This window comes from Mobula hypostoma, chromosome 10 (assembly GCF_963921235.1).
Source record: "Mobula hypostoma chromosome 10, sMobHyp1.1, whole genome shotgun sequence".
In the NCBI taxonomy this organism is placed as follows: domain Eukaryota; kingdom Metazoa; phylum Chordata; class Chondrichthyes; order Myliobatiformes; family Myliobatidae; genus Mobula; species Mobula hypostoma.
In genome coordinates, this window is record NC_086106.1 from 19,057,609 (window position 1) to 19,076,166 (window position 18,558).

The window sequence follows — 18,558 nt, forward strand, 5'->3', positions numbered from 1 at the left end:
GGTGTCTCTCATTCTCTCTCGCTGGGATTCTGTGTGTTTCAGTTTACACAAACTGTTCATTGCTGAAATTGATGGATCGAGCATTTAATCCGGATCTGGTCACGGCCGCTGACCTGCCGCCTGTTGCAGAGACAAACATCTTTTGGGGAATTGAAATCGTTGCTGTGGGTGGGGACAGGAAGCCGCGCCTCTGGTTTCGGTGTGTGAGAGCCTGTTCAAATCGCGGCTCCCTCTCTCACTCACAGCGCACGTCCCTATTTAAACAGCGCTCACTGCGGCTCCGGACAAAGCCGGCCTGAGCTGCAGTCGCCGATCTCAACAGTGTCCAAGTCCGGCTCAGTGTTCAGGGCGATGGGGGTCGTTCCTTATCTCTGTCTCCTCCTGTCTTGTCTGGCAGGTGGGTGTCCCGCGGCTTGTCGCCCAACCGGGACCGGCTGTTTCGCGGAGGCTTTGTGAACCTCTGCCCGTGGAACATTTTATTAATTTCTGCTCTTTTTATTGACAGGCGTGCGGTCCGACATCGTGCTGACACAGCCCGAGTCAGCGGTGGTAAAGCCCGGACAGTCCCACAGACTGACCTGTGCGGTCAGTGGGTTCAGCCTCAGCAGCTATGGCATGAGCTGGGTGAAACAGGTCTCCGGGAAAGGGCTGGAGTGGCTGGTAGCGTATTATAGTGAAAGTAGCAAGTACTACGCGCCTGGAGTCCAGAGCCGGTTCACCGCTTCCAAGGACAGCAGCAACTTTTATCTGCAAATGAACAACCTGAGACTGGACGACACGGCCACCTATTACTGTGCGAGAGACACAGTGAGAGAGACCGGGACTGGACCGGGACAAAAACCCAGCGAGAGCGCCTTCCCTTCGGGCGCTGAGGGAAAGGACAGCAGTGATCGCCACAGCTGTATCCCGGTCGTTCCGGGCCACATCCGCTCGTCCACTCAACGGAAGGCGGGTTGTCAGCGGGGATTCCCGAGAAGAGATGCTGGACGGATGGACCGAGGGGCTCAGCGGATCACTTCAGAGGGGAGCTCGGAGCCAAGCGCGTGAGTGGGAATGGGATCACCGATCGACCTGGTCGGGAGTCGGTCCTTCGTCTACACGTGACAGTAAATGGTCGGGCTGTGAGGAACATTAATGATCAGAGACACTTTGGTGTTCTGCTGCGGTTTGACTGAGGAGTGACTGTGCTGGGAGACTGTGAGAGGGGAGGAGGTTATCGTACGGCGGTGTATCACTGTGACTACTATGGGATGACACAGTGTGAGAGATGGCGGCTCCCTCCATACACAAACCTACCGCAACAAAACTCTTTAAATCCGGCTCTTCGGGCGTCTCCAGCGGCCTTCACCCCGGGATCCGTGGATATAAATCAGATCCCGAGTGGATAATCTGGGAGTGGGTACAAGTTCCACCGGAGATGTGTCTGGAAGGGAACGGGACCACCGAGAAGGAGCTGTCAGTGGAAGCCCAGTGAAAGGTCCCGGTGGGTTATATCATCTCCACTTCAGCACTGGGATGGCCGAGACTGAAACCCGCTGCGTGGGACACCCGGACACAGAGGGAGGGTTTAATAAATCCGCTGGCCGGCTCTGGGATCCACTGGATTTCGGGCTGGATGTGATGAGGGCGGTTTGTGGCCTGCGGTGAAGCACCGTGATATGGAGCACGGTGATGGGGAGCCGAACAGAAACTGGTCCCGACAAAGGAGCGTCTGCAGCGCCGTCTGTCTCCACGGATTCCGCATTGCTGCTTCCCAGAGTCAAATCCCTGAAGCCTCACTCGGACTGCTGGGCACAAATGTCCATTTCTGGACAATTAAAAGCCCAAAATGATTCGACTCTGATTCTGGGGAATGGCGGGAGCCGTTGTCCGCAGACAAGAAAACTGTGAAAATGCCTCTCTTACTCACACGCCAGGAAGGGACAAGGACGGAGTTTGGGATGGAAATCCAGGAAGCGGCTGCTCCCGGTCCGGACAGGGATCTTGTTGACATTTTGCTGAGATTATTGGATGTGACGGGCAAGTGAAGCTACTGCACTGGGTGAATGGGGAGACGGAGCACCGTGACTATCTTGACTACTGGGGCGGAGGAACCTCGCTGACAGTGACTTCAGGTAAGACCAACTTCTCAATTGTATCTTCACGTACTAGTATTTTATTTATTTACGGTTTTGGCGAATTCGGTGATTCGCCTGAAATCAGTGAAATATTTAGCGCAAGTACAGGAATCTCCCCGAACGGGCGGGTTTCTCTAGAGCCCAGTAACAGTACAAGGGTACATACCCCACCCACCAGTGAACTGTCCACAGACCGGGAACAGGCTCAGGGGAATGGGGTCGGATCTTGTCACCAGACTGTGCCTTGACACCGGCCGATTGTGCTGAGTGAGCTCAGTGTTTGGTTCGAGTCTGGCTTCTGATCCTCAGCACCGACTGAAGCCACGTTCAGGGCTGAGCGTTTCAGTGCAGTTGAACTTGTTCCCTGTCAGTGACAACAATGGATCTGTTCAGTGTCCAGTTATTGGGATCGGGTTTCACTGTCGGCTGCTTTCATGTTGAAGGTAATGGGATTAAGACATAATCTGAGGGAATGGTGTACACATGTATGATCTGGTTGATGGCTCAGTATCCCCAGGGTACAGGTGGGTGTCAGTCCCATCATGTAATGTCCGGCGTGAGGTCCGTCCCGGGATACAGCAAAAGTATCGGCGATATCTCAGGATTAATTGATGGGATTAAGCTTTTAGTTTTATTCCCTGATGGATGAGGAGGTGTGGTGCGGTGGGGAAGAATTTTGGAGTTGGGAAGGCAGTGGGGAAATGGAGCAGGAAAGGTAAGGCAGGGAATTGAAATCACAATTCCTTCACACATTCCGGGCAGCCTTGCATTGGTGGGTGGGGGAGTGGGGAGTGGTGCAGGTGGGGTGGGGAGGGAAGCGTTCAAGTCAATAATGTGTAATAGGGGAGCATTTAAGGGAAGGTTTGTTGATGAACGTTTGTGATCTGGAACACACTGCCTGAATGATGGTGGTGGCCAATTGTGAGTGTAGAGAGGGAACAGGAGGAGATCCACCTTTTGTAGGGATACAGGGAAGAGCAGAGAGACCAATGGGTTTATTGGGTTTGCTCAGCTAAAGGGAAGCACAGACACTATCGGATGAATGGCCTCACTCTCTGCTCTGTCATTCAATGGAATCAGTATTTATCTTGTAAATCTGGGAAATCTTCCTCAAAGGGATTCCAACAAGCACCCCAGAGTACACAGAGCATGAGTTAAATGCAGATTACAACTCCCATGTCCTAGAAAAACCTACAGCACGATGCCGGCCGTTTGGCCCACAATGCTGTGCTGAACACTACATACTTTAGAAATTACCTAGGGTTACCCTCTGTTTTTCTAAGCTCCATGTACCTATCCAAGAGTCTCTTAAAAAACCCTATCGTATCTGCCTCCACCATCATTGCCGGCAGCCCATTCCACACACTCACCACTCTCTGCGTAAAAAGCTTACCCCTGACATCTCCTCTGTACCTACTTCCAATCACCTTAAACCTGTGCCCTCTAATGTTAGCCATTTCAGCCCTGGGAAAAAGCCTCTCGCAATCCACATGATCAATGCCTCTCATCATCTTAAATACCTCTATCAAGTCACCTCTCATCCGACGCCACTCCAAGGAGAAAAGGCCAAGCTCACTCAACCTATTCCTATCAGCCATGGATTAGATACAAAGACCCTTCTGCACTGTCCCATCCCTCACAGGACAGAGGCAGTAGAGATTACACTCAGTGTGAAGCTTCCCCCAACTTGTCCCATCACACATTCATGGGACAAGAGTTGAACTTTACTGTTCAAATGAACTGCTTATTCTCAATTCACAGACAGAGCAACTGCTTCAATTTCTTGCTCTCCTCCAACCCCCGACTGGATTTGTTTAACAAGTGCTTTCCTACATTAACCAGTGTTGCTGGTGATTCAGTAAAAGTGGTTGTGAGATAAAGTGCTGACATTTACAGAGCACCTCTCATGGTGTCCCCGAGCTCTTCACAGGCAATGAAGTAGTTTCAAAGTTCAGCCCTGTTGTAGAGTCGGGAATGTGGAGCCACTCTGCACACAGCAGAATCCACAAACTGCAAGGTGAGAACCATCAGACAGTCTGTTCTGGTGATGTTATTGAAGGAGAAATATTGTCCAGGACACCGTGGACACAGTGATCCAATGGACAGGCACAAGGTTGGATTCGGAGTGATGGGAAACAGGGCAGTACATCAAAGCAGATGAGTAGTGCAGAGGGATGGATGAGCAGTCCACGGATACCACCACAACAAAACCGACAAATTTAAACTCAGTTCATAATAATCTGCAACAGATTTGGATCTGCGGTCAGATTTCTAACTTCTAAATAAATGGTATTGTTTTTAAATCTGAGGTCCCATGTGCCACCTTGGCAGTAAGGGTTCAGATGACGACATTTTAAAATCTAGTCATCAGTAATGATGACCCTTCAGTTTTACTGATGTCCCTCAGGGAAGGAGATCGCTCATCCTTACCCTTCGAGCCTATTTATGACTCCTGATCCATCAATGTGTTTGTCTCCAAATGCCCTCTGAATGGCAGCTCAGATGTGTAATTCATTCAGACTTTACCGGCAAAGCCCTGATCCCAAAAGATGAATAAATAAAACTGCCCACCAGTTGTTCATACTACCCGATGTTCCATCCACTTACTACAATACAGACTAATCAGACCGAGTCTCCCCCGATCTGCTGATTTACCATCAATCATTTTGTACAAATACACAAGTGTCGTTTAATTGCAAATTTCTTCTGAGCTGATCCAGCCAGATCCAGTTCCCCTCGTCACCCCAGCACCCTGTGACCCACCCAGATCCAGTTCCCCTCTTCACCCCAGCACCCTGTGACCCACCCAGATCCAGTTCCCCTCGTCACCCCAGCACCCTGTGACCCACCCAGATCCAGTTCCCTTCTTCACCCCAGCACCCTGTGACCCACCCAGATCCAGTTCCCCTCTTCACCCCAGCACCCTGTGACCCACCCAGATCCAGTTCCCATCTTCACCCCAGCACCCTGCTGTCAGTTTGATGGGTGTTTTTATGAAGACCCAGAGGAACACTGATCCAGACAGAACTGTACTTACCACCTGCTGGTCCCGGGATGTAAAAGATCCTCAGCTGCAAATCTCACCGACTGACATTATTGTGTCTCCTGCACTGCCAACACTGAGCAGCTCAGGGAACATCTGTGGGGTGAGAAACAGAGTTAATGTTTCACATCAGTGACCTTTCACTAAACTCTGTCAGTCTGATTTCTGGCAACTACACTGTTTCAAGTTCTATTTTACTGAATTGATTTGATGAAAACAATGTGTTTTTCATTGACTTCTACAATCCCAGAACATCCCAGAGCCTTTCCCAACCCAGCAAGTACTTCTGCAGTGTGTCTCTTCATATGGGGGATGAAACATCCAACTTGCCTGCATCTTGTTCCCACAAACTGAACTACAACATGACAATCTAGTCTGTTTGGGTGATTATGGAAGGGAATGGTCACTTTTAGCGTACAATTCCTAAAGCTCCCCACCACTGGGAAATCCTCATTTGATGTCTCAAAGTTCAAAGTAAAATTTATTATGGGAATACATACATGTCATCACATACAACCCTCAGATTCATTTTCTTGTGGGCATACTCAGCAAATTTATAGAATAGTAACTGTAAACAGGATCAATGAAACAGCAAGAGCATGGAAGACAATAAACTGTTGAAATGCAACCCTAAATAAACAGCAATAAATAATGAGAGCATGAATTAACAAGATAAAGAGTCTTTAAAGTGAGATTATTGTTTATGGGAACATCTCAATATTTGAGTGTAAATATCCTCTTTTGTTCAGGAGCCTGATGGTTGAGGGGTAGTAACTGTTCTTGAACCTGGTGGTGTGAGTCCTGAGGCTCTTGTTCCTTCTGTCCTGATGGCAGCAGTGAGAAAAGAGCCTGGCCTGGGTGGTGAGGATCTTTGATGATAGATGCTGCCTTCTTATGACAGCATTTCATGTAGATGTGCTCAGTGGTTGGGAGGGCTTTACCAATTATATACTGGGCTGAATCCACTATCTTTTGTAGAATTTTCCATTCAAAGGTATTGGTGTTCCCATACCAGGCCGTAATGCAGCCAGTCATTATACTTTCCACTACACATCTATAGAAGATTGTCAAGGTTTTTGACATCATGCCAAATCTCTGCAGACTCCTGAGGAAGTAGAGGCACTGTCCTGTTTCCGCTGCAATTACATTTATATGCTGGGCCCAGGACAGGTCCTCTGAGATAGTGACACCCAGGAATTTAAAGTTACTGACTGTGCAGTAGATGAACAGATAGACACAGATTACTGATGATCATCCTGATGGTCCCAGGCCTTTGGTCCCGTAACTCCCTTGTTGTCAGGGGTTGACGCTGATAAACAGCAGTGAGGTTCCTCAGACCACAGCTGACCATCCCTTTCCCCAGCTGCTGAGTACGAGGGAAGCTGACGATTCTGTGGTTTGAATGGTGCTGGCTGTGGCTGGCATTTCCAAAGTGAACCATTTACCAGTGTTCAGCCACTTACACTGGAGTCAGTCTCACAGTTCCACAGACCACTGTACCCCGGGATTTACTGAGTGACAGCTGCCACTGGAACTGTCACCACGCTCCACCACATGACACGTGGCCTTGCTGGAGTTCCCAGGATTAAACTGTGGATTCCACCTCAATGAGTCCCTCACAGACTAGACTTGTCAAAGGATCACAGTCACCATTCCTCTGACTGCGATTCTCGGCCTGGTGTGTCAGGAAGGTGTTTGGCTTGTAATTTCCACAGGCTCGGTGCGGTTGAAATTCTTCCTCGGTTACACGTGTTTAATTTTGAGGCGGTGTCAGATGCATTATGTAGTGCAGAGGGTACATCAGAGGTGCAGAGGGACTTTGGAGTCCTCATGCAAAACTCACAGAGGTTAATTTACAGGTTGAGTCTGTGGTAAAGAAAGCAAATGCAATGTTAGCATCTATTTCAAGGGGAATAGAATATAAAAGCAAGGAAATAATGCTGAGTCTTTATAAGACACGAGTCAACCACACTTAGAGTATTGTCAAGTGTTTTGGGCCTCATATCGCAGAAACGATGTGCTGTTATTGGAGAGAGTCCAGAGGAGTTCACGAGGATCATTCTGGGAATTAAGGGGTTAACATATGAGGAGCATTTGGCAGCTTTGAGCCTGTACTCACTGGATTTTAGAATTATGTAGTGGAATCTCATAGAAACCTACCGAATGTTGCAAGGACTGGATCGGGTGGATGTGGAGATGGTCCCCTAATCTGAGGAAAGACATTCTTGCCATAGAGGGAGTACAAAGAAGGTTCACCAGCTTGATTCCTGGGATGGCAGGACTTTCATATGATGAAAGACTGGATTGACTAGACTTATACTCGTTGGAATTTAGAAGATTGAGGGAGGATCTTATTGAAACGTATAAAATCCTAAAGGGATTGGACAGACTAGATGCAGGAAGATTGTTCCCGACGGTGGGGAAGTCCAGAATGAGGGGTCACAGTTTGAGGATAAAGGGGAAGTCTTTTAGGACCAAGATTAGGAAAAACTTTTTCACACAGAGTGGTGAATCTGTGGAATTCTCTGCCACAGGACACAGTTGAGGCCAGTTCATTGGCTATATTTAAGAGGGAGTTAGATATGGCCCTTGTGGCTAAAGGGATCAGTGGGTATGGAAAGAAGGCTGGTAAAGGGTTCTGAGTTGGATGATCAGCCATGATCATACTGAATGGCGGTGCAGGCTCGAAGGGCCGAATGGCCTCCTCCTGCACCTATTTTCTATGTTTTCTATATGATGGGAGCATCCACAACTGGAGAGCACAGCCTCAAAATTGAGGGGTGACCCCTAAGAATGGAAGTAATGAGGAACTTTTTTAGTCAGCGCAGTCTGTGGAATGCTCTGCCACAGACTGTGGTGGAAGCCAGGTCCATGCGTGTATTTAAGGTGGAATTTGATCATTTCCTGGTCTGTCAGGGTATCTCAGGATATGGTGAGAAGGCAGGTGTACGGGGTTCAGTGGGATCCAATCAGCCATGATGGAATGTCAGAGCAGACTCGATGGGCTGAATGGCCTAATTCTGCTCCTATGTCTTACAGTCTTATGGTCTGACGGTAGTCTGTTCAGTTGAATTTCAGAAGCAGAGACCATTAGACACTCACCACTAAATCACACAGATGGTGTTGGAGACAAGGTACAGATATCCACACAAGGGTTACTTCTGACTCAACATCAATACTGAACAGATCAGAATTATTCAAATAAACTACTGCTAAATGTTTACTTTTTCTGTAAACTCCACCAATCTGGTGCGAATAGACTTCTAAGAATCCGGAATTATATTCGGGGAAGAGACAAGGTAAAACTTTGATATTTTGTCTGAAATCCAACACATGGGACATTGGATGACTGTCTCATTCGGGGTCTGAGTGGGTTGTTGGGTCACACTTGTGACTGTGTGCTCAAGTCTCCACTGTGAGACTGATCCATAGCCTCCGAGTTCAGTGACACAGATTCCCAGATGAGTGTTGAAATGGTGAGAGTATTATTTAATGGAGTGAATAATTTTAGAAATTACTGGTTTATAAACTGTACTGTGCAAAAGCCTTGGGCACATCTATATTGCTAGTTTGCCTAAAACTTTTTCATAATAATATATTTCTCAATGTGGAATGGACAGTGAGTTTGTAAATCTGGTGAGAGTAAAGGATGTTGGGAATGGTGAGGGTGGAGCGCTGCGGGACCTGTGTGGGACAGGGGACAGAGAAGGAGTGGCAGGGGCAGGGCTCGGCATGGGTGCAGACACTCCCAACACTGAGACAACAGGCAAGGTCATTTGATTCCAAACAACTGGTTTATTGATCTTTCCAGAATGTCTCTCTGGTGCTTCCCACTCACTCCCCTTTCCCACTCTCAGTCCACAACAGAGACCCACATCAGAATCAGGTTTATCCTCACTCACATCTGTCATGAAATTTGTTTTTTTTTTAGTGGCAGAGGTACAGTGCAATACATAAAGTTACTACTGTGTGAGGGGTGGGGTGGGGGGTAGCCCAGCTATGTGGCTAAGACTTCAGCACAGTACTGTAGTAATTGCAGTGTATAACATGTCTCCTTCTTTGTCTGCCAGTAATGCATTTACTTACAGAAATTTCTGTGAATTTCTTTCCATTTCAGAGGTCACGTCCTCGCCATCAGTCTACATCACTCCTTCCTGCAACACAGAATCTGACCAAAAGATCAGCCTCCTCTGTCTGGTCAAGGACTATCAGCCTGAGAGCATCAGTCAGACATGGTCCACTAACAGTGGGGTCATCACCACTGGAACCAAGAAATACCCGGCAGTGTTGGGGCAAAATTCAAAGTACACGATGAGCAGCTTGCTCGAAGTCTCTGCGGCAGACTGGAAGAAGAATAAAGTCTACTCCTGCAAGGCGGGGAGTGTGACAGAGAAGTTCCCGAAAAATCACTGTTAGTATGAGACGTAATTTTCTCTTAAAAGCTGCATTGATCTCAGAGCATATATCTGGAGTAGGAATCTTTGTCAGATAATGCTGGGCACAGCAACTAGCTCCTTTAATCTACTCTTACAACAGTAGTACTACCCCTTACCAAAATGACATTGAGAAAAAATAAGGAATTGAAATGGGGGAAATGTCCTCCTGAACTCACTGAAACTCAGTATCAGTGGAGGGTGGAGGAAACAACTTGCGCTGATCTGCCTCCATTGTATCCACTCCTTTCGGGAGCCTCTCCACCACCCCCTCCCACTAAACCCTCCCTACAGATCAGCTCCTGTACACATACAGAGACCACTGGCCCATCGTGCCCCTGCACACAGAACAACAATTTAAACTTTACCTCACTCCTCCTGCACTTTCCCCTCCCACCCTGCAGCTGCCCCTCTTCTGGGAAAAGCAATCCCTTGTGAATGTGATGAAGGAATCCACTCCACTGCCCTTTTTTAACAACTTTTTCACAGATCTGAACAAGCCTCTACAGTTACAACAAATTAATTTCCTCCTGTCCATCTGTTCTTCTTTCTCATTGAAAGTAAAATTGTGTTTCCCAAACTTGCCAATGGAAACAGTCCCACACCATGTACACATGCTCACAGGAGCTGGTATCAGTCATTCTCCAGTAAACAATTAGATCATGGCAGGTCTGCACCTCAAACCCATGACCCACCTCTCTGCATTATCATAGCACAGTGGGACACACTGCTGGGAGGCCCAAGTTATACACCCAGCCCTCCCACTCACTGGTGTGAGCCATCAGATCGTCAGATCAGCTGTAAATTAACAACATTCTTGAGAGGGCTGGAATTGGGGAACTTGCCCAGGATGAGGGGGAATGAAGTCCAAAACTTGGGCAAAGCAATCATGTACTGACAGATATTTATTGTGTTACAGCTCCGAAGCTCAGCTCCCTTGTTCCATCCCGGGAGGCAATCCACAGTCAAGGAAAGGCTGTCCTGGGCTGTGTGATATCTGGATTCTCTCCTGACAACGTTAAAGTATCCTGGAAAAAAGCTGGATCTGCCCAAGAAGGCATCGTTCTCCCTTCCATTCAGAGATCTGATGGTACATTTGAAACAATCTCTTTCCTGACAGTGACTGTGCAGGAATGGACCAAGAAACAGAAATATACTTGTGAAGTGAATCACGCACCTTCCGGTTTCAGTGGTCAGGTCAACATGATGTATGAAGGGGGTGAGTGATATCGGAAGAAAAATTAATTAACTTAGAGTACTAAAATACTGAACTAATACTCCCACACAATTCCTCTCCCTACCGTCAATCTTGTTGAGTGACGTACAGATGATCTTTACACTTTGAATCAACTCATTTCACCAGCAGCTTTAACCCCATCTACTGGGCAGGAAAGGTGTAAGATTAGGTCACCTGTCCATTCTGTCTCAATAATTTTAGTTGTCTTTGTTTGTAGTTATAAATAAAATAAGCTAGTGAGCAAAGCTCACGTCCCAGGCTTTACCATCTGGAGAAGATCTCCCTGTTCCCTTTTCACTGTCTTCTCATTTTAGTTCTTCTAAAAATATCTCTGCAATTTTGCATTTGCTTCAGTCTCCAGAGTCTGTTTCCAGTGTATCCTGAGAGACTCTTCTGTCGATTGTCCACTCACTGAAATGTAGGTGCCTGGATTATTTTTGAATTGATGCCCAATCCTCCAGTGAATGTTGTGACCTTGTGTCCTCAGATCCTCGGCCAGGTTCAGAGACAACATGCATTTATCATTGCTGACATAACCTCATCCCGATAGGATGTGATTTACAGAGGATAGAAAGTGGGAATATGTGGGGCTCCCTTTTTCCCAAGCATGGGAAAAGAGGTGAAAATATCTAACAATTAAATCTATGAATCTTCCGTTTCCAGGTCCCGACTGTTTTCCGAAGCCTGTGGCAATGTTCTTTCACCAGAATAATCTCAATGCAACATTCTCCGATGGTTGTACCCAAGATTATCATTGTTCAGCAATAAAGTGTGAAATAAAGTGATTGGCTGTGTACAATTCGTCATTGAATTTTATTACAATCCATTTACTGGATTCCAGACCTGCCTCTGGTATCCATTGGGATTGAAGTTTAACAGAGAGAGAAGAAAACACGATTCAAACTGACTACCTCTCCAATTGCATTTCTATTATCCTCGTGGCCACCTATTTCAATTTGACTTCCCATTCCCATTCTGACATGTCTGTCCATGGCCTCCTCTACTGCCATGGTGAGGCCAAATTCAGGTTGAAGTAGCAACACTTCATATACCAACCCGATCCCATGAATACTTATTCCTTAACTTGCAGTAATAGTCCCCACTCCTTTATTCTCCATTTTATTCTATTCCCCATACTAGACACCCCCTCATCCCTTCACTTCTCCTCACCTGCCCATCATCTCCATTTGGTTCCCCTCCTCCTGCACTTTCCTCCATGGTCCACTGTCCTGTCAGATTCCTTCTGTTTCAGCCATTTATCTCTTCCACTTATCCCCAACCAGCTTCTTATTTCATACCTCTCTCCCGTCCACACACTTTCCCCCTCACCTGGTCTCACCTCTCATCTGACAGAATGTATTCTTCCCTACTCCACCCACCTTCTTATTCTGGCTTCTGCCCACTTCCTTTCCAGTACCAGTGAAATCTCTTGGCCCAAAATATCGACTGTTTATTTCCATTCACAGATGCTGCCTGACTTGCCGAGTTCCTCCAGCATTTTGAGTGTGTTGTTCAAGATTTCCAGCATCTGTAGAATCTCTTGTGTTTCTGGTTGTCCATACACTCATTCATTTGTGTACATTGTTGCTTCAGTGTGACTCAGATCCCAATTCCAGTTTCCTTGGCCAGATTCCCCTTGTCTAACTCCAGTCAACAAGAACTGGAACCTGTTTTTCACCCAATGGCTGTGAGGCACGAGGTGATGAAGGTGAACGGGGCTGAATTTCCAAATTGACTCAGTCAAAGGACGGATGACCCTTTGATAATTCTGGGAACAAGACAAATTTGTGAGACAAGACTCAGGGGTCTAACCAGTCTCCTGTCCAATCTGACATGCTTTGTGTGTAAATCCTGGATCAGACAAATTGCTAAAGTTACATTCATCCACGTGTCGGACACTGAATTCAGTCCAAGAGGGAAATTCAGTGACTCTAAGGAATGTCACAAAGGAGAATGTTTTGTTGGAATTACCCAAGCATTGACAGAATTATACGCTTCTTGTGGAATAACACCAGCATTCAGTAATAAGGGGAGCGAACTTGACTCGGTCAGGTTTTATGAGGGGACCGCATTTCCCAGGGACTGCTGAACATCAAGACTGTGCTGATATGGGACATAACTGAGAAACCTGCAGAAAACATGTTTAACAACATCACAGTGCTGATTAAACTAAGATTCATAATTCAATGAGCATTCAGTGTACACCTAGGTTTGCATATTTGTGGTATTACTCGACAACAATGGTCACCTGGACTATACCCACGGACTTTCTGTTTTGAAAGAAAATTGCTCATAATCTTACTGACATGAGAAAGGTGAAGAAATACACATCACACCTTGTCGGAAGATCCGGCCCAGTTATACTGGAACTGTGTGTGTTACGTCTGCTCTTTCTTCAGAGAAAGACACTGACTCACAGTCTCATTGAAGGTCTCAGCCATGACACAAACACAATCAGCCTCTACACTAAATGTCAAAGAGCAAAAACACCCCACGTGCCTGAAGGTGACCGAGTGTGTAAATGGTGAACACAAAATGCAGAGAGCTGCAATGTAAGTGAACTGACGATCGTGCATTGGGAGACGACCTCAACAACTTCACTTGAGTGCAATCACACAAAACCGACACTAACCCAGAGGACAGGTGACCCAACACTTGATCAAAGAGCTGTTTTATTCATTTATCATTTCCCGTCAATCACTGATCTCTCTGGAACTGAGGGACTTGCTGCCTCATTCCTGATGGTGATTCAGCTCCAGCCGTGTTGCTGCAGGTCTGGAGTCACAAACCAGCCAGACCAGACCAGACTTCTCTCCGGAAATTACCACAGAGAATAACACTACAAATACCTCCGTAGTCTTCTTTTTATTCCAAAAAAACATTTCTGAATTGAATTTAAACTCCCATCCACCGGGTTGGATTTGAACCCATTTTGCCAGTTCATCCGTCCCTAACTTATGGATACACTCTGACCATGGCTGCTCATTTCAAGTGAGACAGAGGTTTCAGTGTTTGTCAGCAAGAATGCTAAAACCACAGGCACCAGCAGAAGTAGTGCAGGTGTATGAGTGAGCAGAGTTGAAAGGATACGATGTTGTCTGAAGCTCGTGTGGGTGGTGAAGGTTGCAGAGATGAGGAGAGGCACAGCCACAGTGAGACTGGAATGTCGGGATGTGAAGTTATTAAACTGAGTGAATCCCAGGCTCAGCCCAGATGGAGAAAGGGATTCTCATTGATTCACAGTGTTCATTGTTACTACTCAATGGCACTGAGTCTCCAAGCAAAGAATATACTGAGCTGTGTCTCTGCTGAGAAATCTGCATGCTTCTCTGTCTCACAGAGCTCCGTCTCACAGTGAACCGATTGGTACAGTTATTAGAAAGGGATTCGAAACCTCGTTAGCACATCCTTTGTTCTGAATTTCTTTTCTCAATCAAACTTATAGGAATATGAGGCACGTGACTCAGCCTTGGGTGTTTCTGTTATTCCGTTTGCATTAAATGCAGCTGTCAAGTACTGATGATCTGCCTGAACCTAACACAACCAATGGAAATATCTCCAGTAAGATTCTGAGCATTTCCATTTCTAACCCACAGAATTGTCTGTCTTTATTCAAAATCCCCACATTGAAGAGATGTGGATCGACAAGACTCCTACCGTGAAGTGCACAGTTATCTGTACAGATCCCGAAGATATCCAGATCTCTTGGCACGTGGGCGGGAAGGAGAAAACTAAAGGAATTCTCACCCACCCAGCGGAGAGGGACGGGTCCCGATACAGAGTGCTCAGCGAACTCCAGATCAGTGTGGAGGAGTGGTTCAGTGGGGTGGAATACGAGTGCTCAGCTCAGGAATCTTCTTCATCTTCCCCAGTGTCAGCACGGACCAATAGTACCAAAGGTGGGCAAGAGACCAGTGATTAAATGGCCAGCATTAGTTACCTGAGTCAAAATGTTTGACATTTCCTTTGTTTTCTTTTCTATTCCAGTCGAGATAAGAAGTCCCAAGGTCAGACTGCTGCCTCCACCTCAGGAAGAGACCAAGAATTGGAAAACGGCCACACTGGAGTGTGTGGTGTCTGGATTCTACCCAGATCAAATAAATGTCATTTGGAAGAAAGGCAGCACCGTGATCACCTCCAACACCAGCGCTACACCGACCGCTCTGGAGCAGGGGTGGACTTTCAGTGCCAGACACTTCCTGACCTTGAGTTTACAGGAGTGGAAGTCAGAATCAGTCTTCAGCTGTACAGTGAGTCATCCCCCCTCCAACAGCAGTATCAAGAAGCAAGTGAAGAACGTCCAAGGTAGGGTCCTGGGATGCATCCCATTATTGAAATTGTTTACATTGTGCTATGAATTCAAGGTAAACACCGAATCATGGTGCAGTCCTGGTTTAGTTATGTGAGTGAACTGATAAAGTTCAAAGTACAAAGTACATTTATTATCAAAGTATGTGCACCATATACAACCTTGAGATTCTCTTCTTCCAGGCAGTCACAAAACAAAGAAACACAATAGAATTCAGAGTCAAACATCCAATGTGTGAAAAAGAAAGAACAAATTGTGCAAACAATAAAAAAATTCAAACAAACAATCCACAGAACCTGAACTGCAGAGTCCCCTGAAGTAAATCCACAGCCACGTTGCCAGTTCAGCACTGCAACCGGTGCAGGAGACCGATGGCTGCAGGCCACGGCCGTGGAGCCAGGCTCAGTGCTGAGGTGAGTGCTGATGGCTGCAGGCCGCAGCTGCAGAGTCAGTTCAGTGCTGAGGCGAGTGAAGCCTCATCGAGAAGTGAGCTGAATACCGGTTTGTCCATTGACTCAGCCTCAATGTCTTCATCTTTTTCATCTCTCTTGGCACTTAAATCAGCCAATCATCGGTTTGTTTTCTGCTCTCAACCAACATAATCCACACTTTTACCATAGAAATAAGAGTATCCCAGAAAATAATTTCATAACTGGAGGAGAATCCAGACCATTTCACTCGACAGGCTCTCTGCAACTCGCTGATACTCATCTTCAATATGCTCCCTCCCTCTACCTTTGAACCTAATCCCAGCCTCCGATCAGTGTCTCAGATGTGACTGAATTTCCAGCAGAGTTGCTCTCCCTCTGCTCCTGTGTGGGAATAGTCAGCCTGGACAATGTGTCGAAGCCTCTGGAGGGCGGCCTGAACACACTACATTCTGACAAAGCAGCAGCAAATGTTAGTTACACCTGATAGACAAAAAGAGTGCATTTTAATATTTGTGACAAAAACTAAACATTTCTCAGAAATCTTGAAATATGAAGTGTATTTTCTGGAAGATTTTCATGTGAAATTTTGCTCTGTTTCTTGTTCCACCGACACATTCTGAAATACTGAGGATTTTCTGTATTTGTTTTAATAAGTCTCTGGTAACAGTTTAAGTGACCATGAAACTGCAAAAACAGTCTGAGGGCCAATCTTGTTCATTTACGTTTGCTCAGGGTATTTACCCTGTCTGCTCAAAAGGGGAGATTCCTTTCTTCACCAATGTAGATTGGTCTTATCTCATCTTGATGGGACTGGCAAATCATTGAACAGGAATGAACAGGAAATGTTGGTCTTGTCACAGACAAACTCATCCATTTGGGAATTTTGAAATAATAATTGTGACGTTTCTCCCAGTTGACTGTTCAGATACCCCCCTCTCAGTCACTTTAAGCAAACCTCCCTTCGAAGAGATCTGGACAAAGAGGACAGCGACCATTCTGTGTGAGGTGGTTCACAGTGATTTTCAGGGATTCAGTGTAACCTGGCAGGTGGACGGAAGGAAGAGGGAAGATGGGGTGAGGACTCTGGGTCCAGACAGCAATGGAGGTGAAGACGTGATCACCAGCAGACTGACAGTCCCTGCTGCAGAGTGGAACAGTGGGGCTGAGTACTCGTGTGTGATAGAGGACAAGAGTTTGCCAACACCAGTGAAGAAATCCATCAGGAAGGACACAGGTACGTGTGGACAGAATTCAGTGTGAGTCTGATCTTAGCAATTTGACAGATTAATCACCATCCAGCACTGCTCAACCATTCAATCTGGTCTCAGCTGATCATCCAAATTCAATTCCCGTTCCTGTTTTCTCCAGATATCCTTTGACACTTTCACCCGAAGAAGTATATTCAACCCATTCTTGAATATGTTAGATGATAATTCTTCAAGTGCATTCTGTGGGAGAGAGATCCACAGGTTCTCACTCCCTCTCACACGTACACAGCTTAGACTGCCACCCCTGCTCCAGGGGAGATGGAACAAACAGCACAGGATGATGCAAGTCCAGGGGCTGAGTTCCACTTTCTGTCGAGTTGCTGTGTTCAGCGACTCCCATTGATTAACCTGAATAGACCAACCTCACTGGAAGCTGTAAAATGCAGCAGGTCCAAGATTTCCACTCCACAAATCCCAACGATGAGCAGAAAGGGAAAAGCCTTCAGTTTCAAATCAAGTGAAGCCTCTCAGATTTAGAAATTGTTCATGTTGATGCAAGACCAGAATGTGTCGGGTAGGTAGGGAATTATTGGAAGATTCATTCTAACTGAGATTCTCTCTGTTCCAGATGCTGTTGTGACTCGTCCTCATGTCTACCTCCTCCCTCCTTCATCGGATGAGATAGACACCGATCAGACTGTGACCTTGATGTGTCTGATCACCAAGTTCTTTCCCGCAGACATCTATGTGGCCTGGATGGCCAATGACACCCTTCTGAACACAGGGTTTGTGAACCAGCCGGTGACCAAGGACCCCAGAAAAGGCTGGAACACAATGACCAGTCAGCTGAAGGTTTCTCCTGAGGAGTGGAATAGCGGCACCACTTTCTCCTGTGTGGTGGGTCATGAGTCGCTCACAACCAACCTGTTCCGAAGCATCAATAAATCTCACAGCAAACCCACCCTGGTCAATGTCTCACTCGTTCTGACTGATAGTTTTAAATCTTGTGTGTAATACTGTGTGATTCAATCCATGAAACCCCAGTTTTGTTAGTTTTATGACTATTAATTATCACAGAGGATTATTTAGCTGATTAAAACATGATTAAAATCTGGACCTTTTAACATAATTAAGAATGAAATTAAGATCAAGAACCAAATTAAACTACAAACATGATTCACCACAAATCTCTGAGTTTGTGTGTACATTCTTAGACCTTCTTCTGCCACGTTTGAATGGATTTCAACCCTGTGTGGGACTGCACAATGTATTAAATCCTTGTATGTGTCAATGTACCGATCCAAGTTCAATAAATATCACAAGAAAATGTCTTAATTGTGATTTTTGGTGATGGGAAAAAAGGAACTTTCAACATGAGCCATGGCACGTGACACACAGTCAAGGAGAAATAGTAATCTTTGTTTCTCTGGTGTCTGAACCCTTCCTGCATCGGGTATCCCACAGATCAGCTGTCAACTGATGGTCAGAGAGATTAGAATGTACGGCAATCTGACAAAGAGTTGAGAGTTGAAACCAGTGACCGCACGTCATATCGATGTCAAAGATGTCGGATCACTGTTTGAGGGCTCCTTGTCCCCACTAACATTGCTGCTCCTCATCTGGTGCCTGTGTGTCACTAACTAAATGAAACGCATCATTGTTGGGAACTGTTCTGTTGCAATGGTGCAGTTAAACATCTGTCTGTCAGGGCTGATGGTTTGCATCTGGACTGAAGGGGGACTAATATCCCAGTGAGAAGGTTTGCTTGTGCTGCATGGTG

The 18,558-nt window shown here is 46.3% G+C and overlaps 1 gene segment (V, D, J or C); it reads left to right on the top strand.

Annotated features, from left to right (window-relative positions):
• The first annotated feature begins 251 nt into the window (after positions 1-251).
• Positions 252-18,113, top strand: LOC134352733 (Ig heavy chain C region-like). The segment is given in 9 exon segments: positions 252-397; positions 506-807; positions 2,054-2,114; positions 9,278-9,571; positions 10,513-10,812; positions 14,427-14,729; positions 14,818-15,135; positions 16,484-16,804; positions 17,407-18,113. Coding segments are annotated over 9 exon segments (2,331 nt in total).
• The last annotated feature ends 445 nt before the right edge of the window (positions 18,114-18,558 follow it).